Here is a 19,840-nt window from a genome sequence, read left to right on the forward strand (position 1 = left end):
TTGGTGTAACTTGTGATAGAGACGAGTTGCCTCGTCCGGCGTGGACGCGCCTAAACGCGCCCAAGCCTCCTCTTACCCATCCTAGATTTTGGATTTGATATGAAGTCTGTCGGTCAACCCAGACGTTTGGAAACAATATGAGAAGCATGTTCGAGTCATTTTTTTTAACGAGCCGGTGATCGGGCCGTCCATCCGAACGTTTGAAGCTGGTTTGAGACGTCCGGTTTTAGACGCTCTAAAAGCATCTATAGCCGGACTTGGTAAATCCGATTCCTCAAGCGTTCGCGGGCACATACGTAAGCATTGACCTGATAACTCCTCCAATCTCTCTCTCCATCCAAACACCTCATATGTGAAATCTTAAAACCATACAAATAAAACAACCGTATAGTACGTAGATCAACTAAAATCGTCTCGGGCTACCCGTTGTCATGGTAGATGGTTCACCATCTCTGTTCCGTACTCCGGTACATGGGGCATACACACCTCCATAACGAGTTTGGCGAAAAACGCATCGGCCTCCACCGAGTCACGGCGGGGCCACGAGCAGAAGACCCACCCAACGGGCGCCCGTTCTCCCGCTCAGACATTTAAAAAATCGAAATTTCTCGAACCCGCACGACTGCCCACGACTAAACGGCAGGAACGGGTGGAAGAGCCGTCCATCCGAACCACCCAACCACCACCCACCACCCACCGCCCGCGCCGGACGGCCAGTCCCCCCCACCGAACGGCGGGCCCACCTCCCCCCACGGCCCGCGGCACAGGCGAGACATCCCGTCGTGGGGAACAGCAGCGGCGGTGTCTCAGTTTCACCAACGAGGACGACTGGATGAGGTGAGGCGGCCGCGCCACCAACCGATCCTTTTCCCCATTTCGAAATGAAAAAAAAAAAGAGCCAGCCCCTTACATCAACCCAGCTCCACCGCACCCAAACGCACGCGCACGCCCAGCAACAGACGCTAGCCCCACACGTCAGCGGCGCAGCACGCGGGTAAGCCCCTCTACCCAAGCGCAAACAAAAAGCGTGCCAAACTTCAGAAACCCCCCTCGGAGTCCACGTATTTTCGGAAAGACGCGAGCCACCCGACCGTTGGCGGGCACGGAGGAAACGGGAGGGCGCGGATGCAAAAGCGCCCATCCATTCCATCCATCCCTTCGCCAGCACTCCATCCATCCAGGGCTGCTATAAGAGGGGCCGAGTGTGGGCGGAGGAAACCCTAAGCAGAGACATCGCAGAGACCGGCGTCTTCGTACTCGCCTCTCTCTCGCGCCTCCGAGCTTTGGCCTCCGTCCTCCCTCCCTCCCTGCCCTCCCGCCCGCTTCCGGTTTCTCCACCGCCGTAGCGCCCGCCGCTCCGATCCGCCGGCGACATGAGGGAGTGCATCTCGATCCACATCGGCCAGGCCGGCATCCAGGTCGGGAACGCCTGCTGGGAGCTCTACTGCCTCGAGCACGGCATTCAGGTACCGACCCCTTCGCTTCCTCCCCTCCCTTGATCCGCCATGCTTAGACGTAGGTTCCTGCTAGATCCGCGCTAGATCCGGGGGTTTCTAGCGGTTGCTGGGCGTGGATAGTTGGATTTGGGGGCGGATCTGACCGCGGCTGGTCTGACCTGCGTTTGTTGGAAGGGGAATTCGTGCGTGCGGTTGCTTCTGTGGGCCGGTCTGGTGTTGCGAGGATACCGGATGGTTCGAATTTGAATTTTAGTAGGTTGTAGGTTTACTTGCATAGCGCCACAGTTCACTGGATCCCGGAGCGGTTGCAATTCTGTACGCGATTGCCGCCTGCTTCGGGTTGTGTTGTTTGTTCAAGTGGCAGATCTGATCACTGTTTTCTAAATTGAATTCATCGCTGTGAAATAGATGGATAGTAATGTATGTTGTAGAAGGACATAACCTGTTTTGATCTGTTAGTCCTTGTTACATTCGACCCTCACATGACGTGGATCCATTATTATTATGTTTTGATCTGTTAGTCCTTGTCGCAACAGTAAGGTCGACTCAACTTAGTGTCGACTTGAAAAGCGAGTTGTGACTAGTCGCAACTACAGGCTCGACTCTTTCTGAGTCGCTACCCCTGAGTGACTCGCATGAGTTGCGACTCGAAAACCATGCTTGTTACATTTGACGCTCACGTGATGTAGATCCATTATTATTATGCTACAAGCATAACCAATTGGCAAGCACTTGTTTGTTTGAAATGTCCTGGCCTGTACCATTTAGATCTGTTCGAAATCTGCTAGAACGGTGATATTTGTTCATGCATGTTTTAATATATCCTTGCTGATGGTTCTGAAATGTACATTGAGTGCTCTTATAGAAATGCATCTCTAATTAGTTACTCCCTCCATCAAGAAATATAAGAGCGTTTAGATCACAAAAGTAGTTATCTAAATGCTCTTATATTTCTTTACAGAGGGAGTAAAATACTTCTGTTGCTATGAATTCATCTGTAATGCAAACTGTTCTCTGAATGTTTTCCTGTTCTGTTGCTACAAATTTAATATATTTAGCTTCACACCTTTAACACTGTCTAATCCCCCTTATGCAGCCTGATGGACAGATGCCCGGGGACAAGACCGTTGGGGGAGGTGATGATGCTTTCAACACCTTCTTCAGTGAGACTGGTGCTGGGAAGCATGTACCCCGTGCTGTGTTTGTTGACCTTGAGCCCACTGTGATTGATGAGGTGAGGACTGGCACTTACCGCCAGCTCTTCCACCCTGAGCAGCTTATCAGTGGCAAGGAGGATGCAGCCAACAACTTTGCCCGTGGTCACTACACCAGTAAGTTCCATGCTCTTTGTGTGTGGTGTACTTCGTGTAATGATGCCAATTATCACTGTTGCTGATCATGTGGCTACCTTTTGCTTCCACTTGTGCAGTTGGCAAGGAGATTGTTGACCTATGCCTTGACCGTATCAGGAAGCTTGCAGATAACTGTACTGGTCTCCAGGGATTCCTTGTCTTCAACGCTGTTGGAGGTGGAACTGGCTCTGGCCTTGGTTCTCTCCTTCTTGAGCGCCTCTCTGTTGACTATGGAAAGAAGTCCAAGCTTGGGTTCACAGTGTACCCATCTCCTCAGGTCTCCACTTCTGTTGTTGAGCCATACAACAGTGTCCTGTCCACCCACTCTCTCCTTGAGCACACTGATGTGGCTGTCCTCCTTGACAATGAGGCCATCTATGACATCTGCCGCCGCTCCCTTGACATTGAGCGCCCAACATACACCAACCTCAACAGGCTCGTTTCTCAGGTACAGTCCTGTTTCTGCTTGGCACATGTTTTTCTGTTTGATGTATGATATGTCGCACTGTCTAATAATGTTGTACTGCGATCTTTCATTCTTGAACAACTGATGTGCAGGTCATCTCATCCCTGACTGCTTCCCTGAGGTTTGATGGTGCTCTGAACGTCGATGTGAATGAGTTCCAGACCAACCTGGTGCCCTACCCGAGGATCCACTTCATGCTTTCTTCCTACGCCCCAGTGATCTCAGCTGAGAAGGCTTACCATGAGCAGCTCTCTGTTGCCGAGATCACCAACAGCGCCTTCGAGCCTTCCTCCATGATGGCCAAGTGTGACCCCCGCCACGGCAAGTACATGGCCTGCTGTCTCATGTACCGTGGTGATGTTGTGCCCAAGGACGTCAATGCCGCTGTGGCCACCATCAAGACCAAGCGCACCATCCAGTTCGTCGATTGGTGCCCCACTGGCTTCAAGTGCGGTATCAACTACCAGCCACCCAGCGTCGTCCCAGGCGGCGACCTCGCCAAGGTCCAGAGGGCCGTGTGCATGATCTCCAACTCCACCAGCGTTGTCGAGGTCTTCTCCCGCATCGACCACAAGTTCGACCTCATGTACGCCAAGCGTGCCTTTGTCCACTGGTACGTGGGCGAGGGCATGGAGGAGGGAGAGTTCTCCGAGGCCCGTGAGGATCTCGCTGCCCTGGAGAAGGACTACGAGGAAGTTGGCGCCGAGTTCGACGAGGGCGAGGACGGTGATGAGGGCGACGAGTACTAGAAGCGGCCTGCCTCCTGGGGTGCTGCTGCTACCCTGTGATGTGCCCGAGTGGGTTTATCTGTTTGAATGTTTGCTTTGCTTTGTGGTGGTTGGTTTACAACCGTGTTGTAAGAGCCTGTGGTATGTTTGAACCTGCTTCGCACCTTGGTTAATATGCATGTTATCTGGTTTGCCTACACACGCCCATAGCCTCTGCTGCCATCAGCATTTCCCTGTTTGTGTTTGTTTCCTTGGTGTGTTTTGCTTTGTGCCGTTGCCTGGAATCAGTATTGTGCTTCTGCTCTGCTCAAGTTCATATCGCTGCGCTTGCCATCCTCTCCACACAAGTCAGTCGTCCCGTCTCTACTATGCGTCTAGTGCCTGTTTCTTTCGCTGTCGGCTTCTTTGTCCAATGCATATGGTGATACATCCTTGCGGTCGTCTGTTGCACCCACTGCTTTCTTGTGCTTGTACTATGCGAAAAACATGTGCCGTTTTCCCTACTTGCTTGGTGCTTACTGTGTTTTCAAGCGTTGAGACTGAGAATGACCTTCCATGGAGCATTTCCATCACTCTTTCATTACGTCCGTGCATTTCTCGAGATTCCGACAGTTCAGTTCGGAGAAATATCAAAGATGCCGCGACGAGGGTTTTGCGACGCCCTGTTCTTCTTAGATCACGTGGCATAATTGCGAGAAGGTTTGTGACATATGTTTTGGTTTCGGCCAATATCCCTGCAGGCAACCTCTGCTGAAGGATCTCACAAGGCAGATCACACCATTGTTTCTATGAGAGCTCCACACAGGCCAGTGGGAGTACATCCCCACGGTTGGTTCCAGCAATCTATAGCTTACAGATTAAGAGTGTAGTTCTTTAGTAAGCACCAATCAGTGTGTGTGTGTGTGTGTCAACATAGTTTAAGCAAGAAACATGCTCCTGATTGACCCCCTTCCTATCCACAAGAATGTGACCTAACTTTCAGAGAGTGGATATGCATGGATGCTTCTTGTTGGCAGCCCACTTCAGCAAAGAGATGGAGATAGGCATCCTGTGGGCGTGGCGAGAGTCAAATCTTGCTGTGCGCTCAGATATTCGTTGCGCCACTCACTGCCCCCCCCCCTCCAGTGCGATGGCAGTGCGACGATGATGCCGTCTGATGAACATCATGGTTTGGTGCAGCAGTTCCACCCTTGTCTTCGATCTCACAGGCTTACCTACTACGGACCCCGCGGCCATATTTTTGAACATACAGTATCGTCATGATGTTAAAAACGCTCTTATATTATGAGACGGACGGAGTAGTAGATAACTGAACCTCCTTCCGTTCAGTAAAAGAACAAAAAACAGGTTTACACTTCCCTTTCCACTATGAATCCTTCCTTTATTTTCAGGACGGTTCTCAGTTGTTGAAGCATGAGACAGCCGATTTGCCCCCATTGTTGACGCAAATCGCATCCGAAGATCCGGATGGTGGTATGTTCTGGGCCCGGAATTTCTCTCCGGTTTTGTGAAACACATGGTGCTGCTCCTGCCCTACGCCTGCCGCCGTCTCATTCTTTGAGATGACTTATCACGATGACGCCCAGCAGGTCCACGTGAATACAAAGGCCCCGTCATCTTTTGCGCGGTCGTCATCTTCACGTTTCCGCAACGTGCCACCAGATCCATAGATGACCGGGAGAAGGATACGGGGGGGCTTAATCGTTTTTATTATTATACCCTTTGCTTGATTTGTTAACAGCTCCTCCTCTTTAATCAGGTCTTCTTCTTATCTCGACGGTGCTATTTTTTTCTAGAAAAAAGGAAAGGTTATCCGGCCTCTGTATCAATGGATGCATACAACCATCTTTATTAATTATTCGATATCTGAATGCTGCTATGGAGTATATGTGTCGTTGCTAAACCCTGAAGCTATGGAGCGCTTGAATCCTAACTCTCAGCGTGCATGCATGATGCCAAGCACTCACGTCACGCAGTTGTTGACGACAGGAAAAAGGATAGGATACCTGAAGCTGGAGGTCACAGGGAGAGGGAGGGATTAGCACAAGGCAAGAGGGACTGGCTGAGCCACTTTGGAGGAATTGCAATTGGATATGGATTAGCGTAGTACTTGGTGCTCATGGCCTATGGATTTGCATGAATTCGGGGGAGGAGACGTCCACGAAATCAGTCACGAAGAGGCGCTGGCGATTGCTTCTAGGATACCCCGTCGCTCTGCTCGTTGAACTCTTCCAGACAGGTTGGAGCGCGTCGTACGCCCGTCTGCCCGAGAGGGGCTCAGACGCCATGGAAGCAGAATTCGTGTTCCGTGGAGGAAGTGCTGGTCTGACCATGGGTAGTTTCACATTCCTATACAGGGAACTTGGCCCCAAAAACGAATTCACAAAAATAGAATAGATGCAAGTATGTGTTCTTTACATGAATGGTGTTTTTTTCATAATCTTTCGAAACATAAATAACGTGTCTTCTGACCAAATTTCATACTCCCTCCGTTTCTAAATATAAGTCTTTTTAAAGATTTCACTAGAGGGCTACATATGAATGAATCTATACTCTAAAGTATGTTTACATGCATCTGTATGTAGTCCTCCTTATGGAATCTTTTTAAAGACTTATATTTAGGAACAAGGGGAGTATATGCCTAGAATATAATAAGAGCATCTCCAACGGTCGCGTCAAACTAGCGCCGCGCCGTAAAAGTGGTCGTTTTAGCGCGCGCAACCGGTATTGTTCCTCCAGCGGACGCGCAAAAACAGCGCGCGCGGCATATGTAGTTCAGCGCGCTCGTCGAAACGCAATCGCGCGCCGCTTATTTGCTGCACCCGCTCCCGCGCGCTGTACTCTCGCACGCTCGCTCTCCCACTTCCTCCCCCATCCAGCCGCGCCGCCGCCGTCGCCCGCGCCCCCCGGCGACCGTTCAGGCGCTTCCCCGGCCTATCCCCGCGCCGCCGCCGTCGCCCGCGCCCCCCGGCGACCGTTCAGGCGCTTCCCCGGCCTATCCCCGCGCCGCGGCTCTTTCGCCCCCCCTCTTAGTCCCGCCAGCCCTCGCGCGCGTCCGTCGTCCGAGGAACAGCGCTCGCTGCCGCGCCGCGCCACGCCCGCAAGGTGTTCGACAAAACGCCTACAAGGTATGTATTGCTCAAACTTCATGAATTTGGTGCATGTTTTAATTGTAGTTTTTATACTATAGTATTGAACATTGTAGATGAGTTTATCGTATGATTCTTCCGAAGAAGAATTTGATATGGAAGAGGAGGAGTATTTGAGATCTCCCAATGCTGAAGACGTCGCAAGGCTATTGGCGATGAACAAAGCTCGCGGCTTTCCTGGCATGCTTGGCTCAATAGATTGATTTATTGTTGATTTATTTTGTTTAGTTTGATCATTTTTGCTTCTATTTGAAATGTATATGTGGTTTGTGCGTGCCGCGCGCGTTGTATTTTTGCGCGCTGCTGGAGCGGCGCGTGCGTGCTGCATTTTAGCGCGGTTGTTGGAGCCAGCACTGGCGGCCGCGCTAAACCAGCTGAAGCGCGCGCGGCAAAAGTTTTTTGCGCGCGGCGCGGAGCGCGGCTGTTGGAGATGCTCTAATCCGCTCCTGTTTCGTGGACAATATTCTTTTTTGAAAATGAGAATCTAATAATCCGTTCCGCCGGGCTCGTCATGGTGGTGGCTTGCGGTGGCGTGGTTGCAACCCCGTGGTCAGCCTGGTCTTCCGCGGCGACGAGGGACATGCTCCGACGGCGGTTCGTGTGCGACTGAATTGGGTGAGCTCCCTCCCTCTTCTACGGATTTAGCTACGGGCTCGGCACGCAGGGGTGGTTCCACGGTGTGGTGTGGGTGCGCGCAAGGCTTGTCGGAGGTGACAGGGGACTTCGGGAAGGGGGCAGGATGCCCCCTCCGTTGCATCTGGTGCTTGGATAGTGTGGTTGCCGGAGTTCCCCTCGTCCAGATCTGGTCGTCGAGGCCACCGACCCTACCAAGGTGTCGGCTTTGGGGCGGAAGGGAGGTCTTCTACCCCGTTTCAGTCGACCGCGTCGGTTTGGGCATCCTTGGATGAGGGTTGGGCTCGGATGTCGGGGGCGACGACCCGGTTGGTGGAAGCCGGGGTGCTCATGGACGGAGCTCACGACTCGGGCGCTGCCCGGTCACCATGGCTGTGTGGGCGGCATGTTGATCGGAGTGTGTCGTTCAATGGCGGTGTTGTTGTTGTCTGTATCTCAATCTGGTGACGATGAGTGTTGGCGGGGGAGAAAACCCTCTCTGTCTTGTCAGGCCGCCGGCAGCGGCGTCTGGCGTCGTCCCCTTCTTTAAGGCGTCGTTGCGGCATCTCATTTGTCATCGTGGTGCTTCGGGGGAAACCCTAACCCTTGGATTGGACAACGACGATGTTATGGTGTCGTTTCCTTGCCGAAGGCGTCGCCTTGAAGCCCATTGTTCGTCATGCACGACTTCTCCTCTTCGCGGTGGCTCGTCCACGGTTTAGGGCCCCGACGACTTTGTAGTAGTGCTTAGTGTTTCATGAGATGTTTGCTTGGAGTTTGTTGGGGGTGTTGTTGTTGTTTTTAGAGCATCTCCAACAGGCGCCCAAAAACTGCTCCGCGCGTTAAAAGATTCGTTTTTTGGGCACCGGACTGCTCCAGCAAAAGCTGCAAAACACTGCGCGCGCTAAAAACTTTTGGACGCACGCTCAAAAACACTATCGCGCGCAGCATATTTGGTGCGCCGGCTTGCGCGCGCAGCAAACTCTGAGCTGTTGCAGATGGGACCGATGGATCGGACTGGATTAGGCGCCACACTAGCGCGCGTCTGTTGAAGATGCTCCGGTCCCCGCGCTTCAAAACTGATACAGTGGCACGCTAAAAAATTTATTGGGCGCGGATTTTTTGCGCTACCGTTGGAGATGTTCTTAGCGTCTGTGTATCTAGTCTTGGGTGTGTGTGGCGTGGTGTGTGTGTGTTTGTATCAGATTGTTCGGTGATGGTTGCTTTATATATAAAGCATGAAAAAAATATCCTTTTTTATAGATACCAATTACACCCAGCCTTTGTATCTACAAGACGTCGGAAAGACATTCGGGATGCACACAACCAAACGAGTAGATAAATAGAAAGAAAAATAAATAAAGGTCTTGCCACAACGATAAACTCCTCTCAACATCATCACTTCTACCACCACCAAATACAACACCTGGAAAACATAAAAAGTCATCTCCAAGAAAGAAGCAGTGCACAAGCGTCGTCGTTGACCGATCCAAGATCTTAGATTTTCACCATGGAAAATGTCTGGGCTCTTAAAACAATTTCTTCAGCAAGGTAATCGCGAGCACAACCAATGAAGGCCAAACCTTTGGTTTTCATCGTGAAAGTCACGACTCGGTACAAGAGAAGTACCACGAAAAATGAAATCTTCCAGTGTTGCTGGCCCCACTTATCACTGCTGCTCGTGAGAATTATCTAACACCTGGCTGACTCCTTAGCCTCCAAGGCTCCATCCGTGTAACTGATCCTCCGATCACGACCATCATGACCTTCTTCACCGCCATCTTCATCATGGAAATCGAGAAACCGACATGTCTCAGGGTGTCATTAGCCAACAAAGCTTCACGCCACGTCCTCGAATCCTCGTAGGCTGATATGGACGCGCACGATCGAAAATCAACCGATCCAGATAAGAGAGCTTCCATGGACAACACAATTCAACATGAAAAAGGCTCAAAGTCATGCGATTATTTCCAAAAAGAGGAAAACAAAAGCCTATATAATTACAAATGGCTAAGTCCAAACACCATGCTACAAGTTTAATACGTTCCTTTTTTATTTATGTTGTCATATCCAATAGCTAGAAAATTATTTTCTTCACCCCCCCCCCCCAAAATATGTTTAGTTTGTTTTGTGCATAACACTAGGTAATTTAGCATTGTGCTTCGTTCGAGACAAGTTTTGCGTCGATGGCTAGTGTCGTGAAGATTCATAATCGATGAAGCCAATATAGACGTCTCTCTATTGATGCAAACGTCATCCTACACAGAAAGAATGCCCGCTTTAATGAGACACACAAAGTAGCAAACCAAGATTTTGATCCATGTCAGCCCATAGATATAACCACTCTCTTAAACCATCCAACTACTGGTTGTTTTTTCCATGAATTTCCATCTTGGACCAGCCACCTTCACTACATGAAGGCGATTGTAACATTTATACCCACATGACAAAGTCGTAGTGTAAATACAAATCTATCACTTACTTATAAAAACATGAGTTTGGTGAATCAAAATGACATCAACAATTCAATCACCTATATGCAACATCTCACACTCCAATGTTGAATTGATCAGATCAATAATAATACGAAAATAGCATTTAATGCATTGATTGAATTGCTATTGAAAACATTATTAATTGCATTAATTCCAATTAATCTTGGAAAACAACATTAGTTACAAAAATATTCTTCGTAATGGCATATGCTGTAATCGTTTATATCCCCTCAATCGTAACATGCCACAACCAATAGTCCGAATAAGAAGGGTGGCTGGAAGAGTTTTCCTACACCGATGCATATGATTATGGATATTATGGGTGGTAAACCCCCAAGATTCAGCAGCGCTGCCCGTTGAAGTCATCCAACCGACAATGCATGCAGAGGCATCACCGAGAGCTCGACTAGAGCAGTTACGGAGCAACATCGCCTCAACAACACGTATGTCGCGAGCCATGACCTTGCTCCACCGGGGAGTGAGACCGAAAGGCACACCACACCTTCTGTGTGGAGAAATGAGGGTGCCGTGGCAGGTATGCAGACGATCCAAAAGTCAAGTCCGCATAACCAAGCCATCACACACGACATAGCTCGGATTCTAGAATGGACAAACATTAGGCGACATCCGTGCAAAATGAATGAAGAGAGTCGCCGGAGTGGGCGATGACTAGGTAAAGCTCCTGGACATGCTATTAAATTGGACGCGCGTTTTGCACGGACAAGATTACTAGTAACATTATGTTACGTGTGCGGGACAAGACGCGTGAGCCATGGTCCCGGAAAGACGATAAGACAACACAACGTGAAGGTTTTATTTTACTCCTTTATCCCTGCATTTCGGTAAAATGCGGTTGCCTTGTATGTTTGTTGGTTAGTACTAGCTAAGTAGAGAGATACCTTAAGCATAAAGAAACCTAGAAAATATTCTACATAAAAAAAGATGAGAAAACAAAATGTGGAGAGAGAAAAAAGAAAAAGAAGAGGGCCAGGGGCAAAACAGTAATCCAGCGACACTTTGTTTCCATGTCCCAAAGGCGAAGTTGCTCCCATCCTCCACCTACAAATACGCACACGCCCCCCATCCGCACCCCCCCCTCTCTCTCTTCCTCCTCCTCCTCTCTCTCTCTCTTCCTCCACACGGCGCCCTCACCTCACGCGCACGCGCGCACACACGCACACCTGTCTCCGCCTCCGCTTGTTCCCGAGTGCGCTCGCCGCATTCCGATCTCGCCGCCGTCCCCGCGGCCAATCGGTTCGTCGAGGGGGGCGATGGTGTCGGGCGGGTGCGTGGGGACGGAAGGGGCCGCGGAGCCGGAGGACGCCGCGGCGGCGGCGGCGGCCGAGGGGCAGGCGATGGCGCCGGCGCCCGCGCGCGCCAGGGAGCTGGTGGTCGGGTACGCGCTCACGTCCAAGAAGGCCAAGAGCTTCCTCCAGCCCAAGCTCCGGGGCCTCGCCAGGTACCCACCACGTCCTCCTGTAGATTCGTCGGGTCGCGTTTGTTTCAAGCCTAGCCGCAGAAAGAAAATCTTTTTTTTCGAAATGCGCCGATTGCGTGGGAGATGATTTAATTTCGGGGCCTTAACATGTCCTGCATTGGAGGAAAAGCGCCTGGTGCGGCGGAGGCGGCCCTTGTTGTCTGTCCGTGTGAGGAACAGGAAAAAAATAATTCGTGTCCAGGTTTTTGTGCAATTTGATGAAAGATCAGTGGAAAAACATGATCCTTCTGGCCACTCCGTCAGCAAGAGGAGAACTTACTGAATGATACATACATCGTTTCCTAATGTTATTATGTTGTAATTAACGCCTCGTTCATTGACCTCTGCTCTTGACCGGAGAAGATTCTGGACTCACACACGGGGCCCCCTTCTTTAATCTGCTTAGGGAGAAATGGCTAGTGCTTATTGTTGTCCCACCCACTAATTGTTTGTCTGAGTTAAAGAGATCGCAAAGTTGTTGAGCACAAAAGGAAGGGGAATACTTTAGCTCTCTCTATACAGGATTAAAAGTGGGAAAACGTTTTTGTCAAGTTATAGTCAAAAAGGCGGCGAAAAGGGGTTCTTGATTGATACCCCCGATTGTGATATCCATTGGCGTATGATTTGTTTTGTTTACCTTTCACGGTATGCTTTCTAGATATTTGTTTGGGGTTTATTATGCCCAAGGAGGTTTTCTTTACACCTGTTTCAATAATTTTGGAACATCTATTTATTCAATCAAAGAACCGGGATCTCGGTTTTGTGGAATCATTGTCCGCACTGACTGAAATTAGTCTATTCAAGCATGTTCCTGTATTGCTGCTATTTCCTTTGGGATGGGACAGTGACATCGATGCACTCCCTGTCTTATGGTAGTATTATATTCGCTTCCAGTAGTGACCCTTTCTTAATTTATTCAATGAACCGTAAATAGTTAAATCCCTGAACTAATCCAGGAACCTGCCACTGAAATGCCCTGTTTTGACATTATTCAAGTAATTATGTGAAACCTTATTACAAAATGCTGGTGTTATTAACTGGTGTGACCAAGCGTGTATGGTAAGCAACTGCAGGGGTCCAAGTTGGCTAAAATACACCAGAGATCTAAAGTATGTCATCAGGTTCCATATTGCAGTTAAATGCTCAGTTTTTTACTTGACAGCTTGTGCCATCCTCACATCACTAGGACCAGAGCAGGATGTGGATTGCCGAATATGAAAATAGTATAGGTCCAGCATGATAACATTCTGATAATAGTTAAAGGATCCGCATGATTTAACATGTGCATTACCTTTTATCATGCAAATCAGCACATCACTAGTGCTCAGTGTGGACTAAAGAGTCATTCTAATATAATTATCATTAAATTTGGTTCATTTATCTTATATAATATTCAATATAATATAACCGGTAAACATTCATTTCAAGACAATTTACTGCTCATTTTCTGTTGTCTGGGCAGTGGGCACTTATTAACATACAAGAGATTGGAGACTTTAAATGTTTGCATTGTTTTAGTGAAAATACTTTTAAGTTGTAATTTTAGAATTTGGATTAATATGTTAAAGTTATGTGTTGGCTAGCCACCAATTGCTACCGTTGGGCAATTGGTGCTGCAGACTTACTTATTTGTTAGATCTTCCAGATTATTTGCTTCTCATCCTTACCAAATTTAATGCAGGAAGAAAGGCATTCAATTTGTTGCAATTGATCAAAAGCTTCCACTGTCAGATCAAGGCCCTTTTGATGTTATTCTGCATAAGGTAGCTATATGGAGTATATTTAACTCTTATTCATGTATTTTATGTCAAGGGAGTGTTGAATTTTTAGTGCTGTTCTCTGAGATTTCCTTTTTTTTTCTTCTTTGAAATATATATATTTTATTCATTGACAACAAAATGATGAAATTATGTTTTCTACAGTTGACTGGAAAGGAGTGGCAACGACGGTTGGAGGTCAGTAGCATACAATATGTTAAAACCACTGTTGAACTTCTCTTTGCGAGACATGTTCAATATCTTTGTAAGACATTTTCAATATGATTTTTTTAAATGTTCTGCACATTCTGTCTTTTTATTATTTTAAACTTCCGCTGAAGGTTTTGCATCATTTTGATAGGAATATAGGGAGACACACCCAGAAGTTACTGTTCTTGACCCACCAGGTGCCATAGAACATTTGCTGAACCGCCAATCTATGCTTCAAGAAGTTTCTAAACTGGACCTTGCGGATTGTCATGGTAATTTTATGAACTTTCTTCTAATTCATGTTTGGAAGTAACCCATCATCCTTACTAGGATTATACAGAAGTTCACTTGCCTTTTCTGGTTGAACAAAGTAAAGTTAGTTATATTTGGATTAATCTCGTATTAACATGTTGCAAATACTAGTTCAAGTAGTGATATGGATATGTTAAGGGTATATGATATGCTATTAAATGTAGTATTAGGCAATGTGTTCTACTCTACTGTACATTTGGCCGTCAAGAGCCCTTTATTCTCTTGTCACCTGAGCTATCATATTTGTTCTCATGTTGACCCCTTTACCAATGACTGTTGAAGATTGTGATCCTTTTCTATTGTTTATCTTTTATCTTTATACACTTAAATTTGCAGTGAACTTTTATCTGCTTTCATCAAATATTTCCTGCACTGTCAGTAGCTTGGATATAATGGGTTGGTTCTTGGAACCTTCTCAAAGGCTGATTTGATCACCACGGTGCAGTTGATTTTTGCAGGTAAAGTTGGTGTCCCGAAGCAGCTATTTGTTAACACAGACCCATTGTCAATACCAGCTGCGGTTATGAGGGCTGGGCTATCACTTCCATTAGGTAAGTCTGCCTTAGAAGTAAGGGTGGTCTTTCTCTTTTCAGCTACCATAAGGCACTCTGTACTATAGAATCAAAATTCAGGTCACCATTGACATCTCTCATAAGTAAATGGACATGCTTTGTCCTCTTGACTTCTGTGAAAATTTTGTATCTGCTAGAGCAAGTGATCATTTTCCATCATTTTTCCTCCATTTCTTTCCTGGTTGATCAGTTCATATGATTGTCATGTTAGTTGCAGCATGTACTTCTGTAGTCTGTACATTTGATGGATAGGTAGTAGGTTGCAGATAGCTTGAAAGATACGAATCCAATCCATGGTACACTAACTGGATTAGGTCCTCTCCATGTAGCCTAATAATAGAAAATAAAAATGAAGGTCGATTAAGCAACAAATTATAAATTGATATGCTTTTTGTATGGCTTGATAATTCCAAGGTGTCTCTTGGATTTTATTTTTTATTAAATTAATTGGAGTGCTCCCTGTTCTTTTTGTTGAGCCAGAATCAATGCTCTGTGTTCTGAATGAGATATAAGCAAGGCATTTCTTGCCAGATATTATGTCAGTAGTCCTGAGTTCACCCTGTATGTTCACATCATGCGCATAACACCAGTGGGCCTTCTTTAATTTTGATTTCACCCCTAGAAGCCACCCATATGCACAAAAGACCCCCCCCCCTCCCAAAAAAAAAGATCACAGAAACTGGCATAGATGCAGAAGCTTACCAGGGCACTCCCCGAGCCATAGCTTTCCTCTGGGGGCATCCTAACCCATGAGCCCTTTCTTTGACTCATCGACGATTGAGTGAGAGCAATTTATGGCTCTACCTCTCTCCACCGTGCGCCCTGGACAGAAGGAGCATCAGTTTGGCCCTCTCTAGGTTCTGACTGTATAGGCTGTTTAGCCCGAGAATGCCTGGCACGTACCTCCTTGTCTCCTCCTGGATGTCAACCCCATGTGTCGCCTAACTGCTTGTGCCGGCCGGGGTACCGAGTACCGACTAGTTTTTCTCTTAACATGGATCGTACGTGGTGCAACAAGTTCACTGGTGTCATGTGCCTTATTTACATGGTGCAACTCGAAATTAGTTACTCAATGCCTGCTCCAAATTGCAATTACTCCATTTAAGTAACAATGATGAGCGTTTGACATTGTTGTTTGATATGAAGTGTAGTTTTTTTGGACTGACTTAATGTTTACCTGACTTGAGTATTTAATTATTGGCATTACTGCGGTCTGTTTTGAATCCCCTGGCAATTTGTTGTTTCAATATGGCCTGTTAACCACATATACTATGTGCAGTGGCGAAGCCTCTGGTCGCGAAGTCTCATGAGTTGTCTCTTGCTTATGACTCAGCTTCCTTGACGAAGCTTGAACCTCCATTGGTTCTTCAGGAATTTGTTAACCACGGTACTATACTTGAGTTTTATCTGGTCATTCCTTTGAACATTTCTCCAATTCTACATTGACCTTGTGTTTTTGTGTCTGTCATCTATAGGTGGTGTCTTATTTAAGGTCTACATTGTTGGGGATGCAATTAGAGTAGTGCGTAGATTTTCACTGCCTAACGTGGATGAGGGTGATCTGTCAACTAATGCTGGAGTTTTCCGGTTTCCGAGGGTCTCTTGCGCTGCAGCCACTGCGGAGGATGCAGACCTTGACCCCCATGTTGCTGGTAAACTTACATGGCTTGGGTTCTCTTGTCTTACAGTAGTTGTTGCCGTTCTACATTGATTTCAGAAAACGCTGTTGTCAACTGATATTTTTACATATTCCATCAGAACTTCCTCCAAGACCACTGCTTGAGATACTGGCAAGAGAGCTGCGCCGCCGACTGGTACCAGAGATTCTTGCACTTGTTGTTCTGCTTAATTTGATGCCATATGATTAATATCAGCTGTATGCCTGATTGACAGGGTCTTAGACTGTTCAACATAGATATGATCAGAGAGCATGGGACAAGGGATCGGTTTTATGTTATAGACATGAACTATTTTCCTGGTATGTGATCAAACTTGTTTCAGGGGTGTTTTCTTTATCTGGTATTATTTTGAGCTGTCTTCTGCTTATCGGTTTTGAATAGTACACTGCCAAATGAGATGTTTACCTCCCATGTCAGGGTGTCAGCTACTGTATGAACATGATTCGGCTATGTGCAATATGATATGTTTATCAAGTATTAGAAATTGCCAACATCAAGTGAACTTTTGCTTGCGCCTTTGGGAGAGGTCGTTCTGCTTTATCGCCAATTTGCCATGGGCACAAATCGTATTCTTTCATTTTCTGTGTGTGATACTTCTGAACAACTGCGGAAACAAGTGCATTGCCAATCGCTTGTATGCATGTATCATACAAATATTATTTTCACAAGCATGTATCATACAAATATTATTTTCACAAGCGACCTTCCTCAGATAAATCTTTTTTGGTGGTTGCAGGGTATGGTAAGATGCCTGGATACGAGCATGTTTTCACCGACTTCCTGCTGAGTCTGGACCAGCAGAAGGAGTTCAAGCGACGACCAAGCTATACCTCGGGCGAGGGGTGAGAAGGCTCTCTTCCCCTTTGACTCCTTGCCAGTATGTTTGTCTTCGCATTCGCTGTGTGTACGAATCAATGTGCATATCAGGAGAAGGAAGGAAGGATCATCTTATTCTGTGGTAGAGTTGGGCATCAGTAGTTGCGATAAGGCAGCGAGGACTGTGTCGAACTGTAATTATTAATTTTGCATTTTGGCGCAACTTTGTTCAGTTCATTTTCTCGAATAAGTTCGTTCGGCCTAGTAATGGAATCAAGCGGGGGTATCCACGGCAGGTATCCCAAAAATCTCAAAGATGAACTCGTAGATGTAGAACAATCCATATAAGAGAGTGGCCTCTCTTCGATTTCATTGAACTGAAACCATAATGTCTTTCTACACAAACTATTAGCTGCAGGAAACTAAAACTATATATGACCTGTGCAACTTGGAAATCCAGCAGCTCGGAAGCTACCGCAGTTCACAAGGCAGCAGGGACAGTACACAACCCAACATATCAGAGGGACAGTACACCACCCAACATGTCTTTGGTCATCTGCAATTCAGATCTCTTAAACATGGAAAATCAACATCCAACTTCAGGCCAAGCACCAAGTTGATGAAGTATCTAAGTACCCCCTAACACCTAGCGAATGAAGCTTGAAACAAAAACAACACAGTAGATGAAGTAGCAGAAGCTACTAACCCCAACCTTTTTTCGTGTTCACGCCATAATCCTGTTTGTTCCCCCTCTTCATCCATGCATTGCTTCTTCTCAATATCCTTCTTCCACATGACATCTATCATCTCCAGACGGTCTTGACATTAACCTCTGGCCCACGGTCGCCCTCGCAATCCTTTGGGAATTCTGGGACTCTTTTAGCGACCAGGTGTTTCACTCCGAGACTCACTCCGCTTCGAACACTCTTCGGAACTTAATCTCTGATTCTATACTTTGGATGTTCAGATTTGAAGACTCTTTCTTTTGAACACCAGATTTAGACTCTATTAGTAGGAAAGCGGCCATGTCATGGCGGCTATACCTCTTCTCTCTTCTCTCTGATGTAGCACCGCCCCAGGCCCTTTTGAGTTTTTTTTAAAACGAAGGCAAAGATTGCCTCACTGAGTAAAAACCAGAACAACAAGGGCCAAGCCCACTCCCATAGACTGAAACACTCAAGGTTTAGATATGTCAACCTGCAGCCATATAACGCAGCTCCGACTCTAACGAAAAACTCAGAAGAACAAAATCAGGTACGACTGACGCCACGGAAGATCGCCTAACGGGCCCTTTTGAGTAATATATTTAGGTGGGGATGCCCTCCCCCCCTGCGCGCGCTGTGGTTGTTAAAAAAGACTCCATTTGCTATCATTTCGAACATTTTTACTGCCCATCTCAGTGTTCTTGGCTTCACTGATTTGTCTGCAAACATAACCAATTATTAAGCCATCTAGCAATCATATTAATAGAAAAGATGAAGCCATCTCAGTGTTCTTGGCTTCATTGATTTGTCTGCAAACAAAACCAATTATTAAGCCATCTAGCAATCAACATACTTAATGAGATTTATATTATGCTTGGCCATATCAATTGAACAACCCAAATTAACCCCCCCACAGGTATCCATCTCAGCCAAGCTAGTATTAGAAGAAGTCACAATAGTAGGAATATGCAACTCACCATAGTTATTCTTGGCTGCCACTCTTTCCTTAGTTAGGTCTTCCACTATGCAGCCCTCTTTATTTTTAAGTCTAAAGCATCTCCTAGGCTGTTCTCCCTGCTCATTGGAAGTATTTAACTCCCCTTTTTCAGCCTTTTAATCAGAGTGCCAAGATTATAATCCACAAGCTTTAGGTCCTCATTGCCATTTTCATTATTGTCTTTATCAACCTCCTTTCTATACTCATCTGGTCCCCCATCTACTTCCACACCATTGTTCTTAGCAGCAGTATGGGGTCCCACACCTTACAACTTCTCAGTATCAAAAGTTGTTTTGATGTTTTTGCTTGGCAATTCATGTTGTCTTTTGACCACATTTTCTAGACCTTTTGTTTAGGATTTCCATATCTTCTCTCTTCCTTTCCTCTATACTAGTTGTGCTGCCTGCCTACCAGCACTTTCTTTAGCAATATGTAGCCTAAGAAGCAACTCTTCATTAGTATTCTTATTGTTCGATGTCTCACCCTCATTTCTACAAACACCGTATACTGGTATGTGTCTATACCTAGCCATTCGCCAGGCCGGGATTAATAGCCCGAGGTAGAAAACCTAGGCTCGAGCCCGGCCCAACCGTCGGGCCTACTTTTCAAGTCCAGGCCCGACCCATCAGCAAGAAACCCGCTAGGCCTCGGGCCGGACCCCTTCCCTAAAAAGCAAAAATCTCAAGCCCGGGCCTGGCCCAACATGTTCTTCAGGCTCAAAACTCAGGCCCAGGCCCAGCTCGGCGGGAAGACCGGGTCGGGTCGGGTTGGCCGGGCCGGGTATCCCATGGCCAGGTATATATGTATCTCTCCCTTCAACACCGTTTTCATATAGTTTCAGTCTTTCAGAAACAAACTTCCCAAAGTCATATTTGTAACAGCATGTTCATGCATTCTTCCCCTTTTTCCCATACCTTCATCTTCCTTTATTACTTCTAAATTTTTAATATTGATGAAATCAAAAGTCCTTCTTTTGTTACCATCCTCATTCTTATACCACCCCTGCTCAACTATAGACTCAATAACAAAGCCAACATCATACAACAATAGCTCTTTA

At 46.8% G+C, this 19,840-nt stretch overlaps 2 protein-coding genes across 3 annotated transcripts; both read left to right on the plus strand.

Moving 5' to 3' along the window:
- The first annotated feature begins 1,140 nt into the window (after positions 1 to 1,140).
- On the plus strand, positions 1,141 to 4,202 carry LOC123447635 (tubulin alpha-3 chain). Its single transcript, XM_045124241.1, has 4 exons — positions 1,141 to 1,466; positions 2,554 to 2,788; positions 2,887 to 3,257; positions 3,368 to 4,202. The coding sequence occupies exons 1-4, from the start codon at positions 1,374 to 1,376 to the stop codon at positions 4,022 to 4,024; spliced, it is 1,356 nt and encodes a 451-aa protein (XP_044980176.1). The 5' UTR covers positions 1,141 to 1,373; the 3' UTR covers positions 4,025 to 4,202.
- A 7,146-nt stretch (positions 4,203 to 11,348) lies between these two features.
- LOC123447636 (inositol-tetrakisphosphate 1-kinase 3-like) lies at positions 11,349 to 17,381 on the plus strand. Of its 2 annotated transcripts, XM_045124242.1 has the most exons (11): positions 11,349 to 11,718; positions 13,418 to 13,499; positions 13,659 to 13,691; positions 13,855 to 13,975; positions 14,474 to 14,566; positions 15,867 to 15,974; positions 16,063 to 16,239; positions 16,346 to 16,401; positions 16,481 to 16,565; positions 16,684 to 16,792; positions 17,003 to 17,098. In XM_045124242.1, exons 1-11 carry the CDS (start codon positions 11,531 to 11,533, stop codon positions 17,010 to 17,012), a joined length of 1,062 nt encoding a protein of 353 aa, XP_044980177.1. In that variant the 5' UTR covers positions 11,349 to 11,530; the 3' UTR covers positions 17,013 to 17,098. The 2 variants fall into 2 exon arrangements, with proteins under 2 accessions (XP_044980177.1, XP_044980178.1); XM_045124243.1 differs by lacking the exon at positions 16,684 to 16,792 and having other exon boundaries at positions 11,353 to 11,718; positions 17,003 to 17,381.
- The last annotated feature ends 2,459 nt before the right edge of the window (positions 17,382 to 19,840 follow it).

Source organism: Hordeum vulgare, chromosome 4H, assembly GCF_904849725.1.
Source record: "Hordeum vulgare subsp. vulgare chromosome 4H, MorexV3_pseudomolecules_assembly, whole genome shotgun sequence".
In the NCBI taxonomy this organism is placed as follows: Eukaryota; Viridiplantae; Streptophyta; class Magnoliopsida; order Poales; family Poaceae; genus Hordeum; species Hordeum vulgare.

Excerpts from the sequence above, each read along its gene's own strand:
- LOC123447635 (XM_045124241.1), top strand. The coding sequence starts at position 1,374 with ATGAGGGAGTGCATCTCGATCCACATCGGCCAGGCCGGCATCCAGGTC. Across the intron at positions 2,789-2,886 it reads TGCCCGTGGTCACTACACCA|TTGGCAAGGAGATTGTTGAC; the intron begins GTAAGTTCCATG and ends CCACTTGTGCAG. Across the intron at positions 3,258-3,367 it reads TCAACAGGCTCGTTTCTCAG|GTCATCTCATCCCTGACTGC; the intron begins GTACAGTCCTGT and ends ACTGATGTGCAG.
- LOC123447636 (XM_045124242.1), top strand. The coding sequence starts at position 11,531 with ATGGTGTCGGGCGGGTGCGTGGGGACGGAAGGGGCCGCGGAGCCGGAG. Across the intron at positions 14,567-15,866 it reads TGGGCTATCACTTCCATTAG|TGGCGAAGCCTCTGGTCGCG; the intron begins GTAAGTCTGCCT and ends TACTATGTGCAG. Across the intron at positions 16,566-16,683 it reads AGACATGAACTATTTTCCTG|GGTGTCAGCTACTGTATGAA; the intron begins GTATGTGATCAA and ends CTCCCATGTCAG.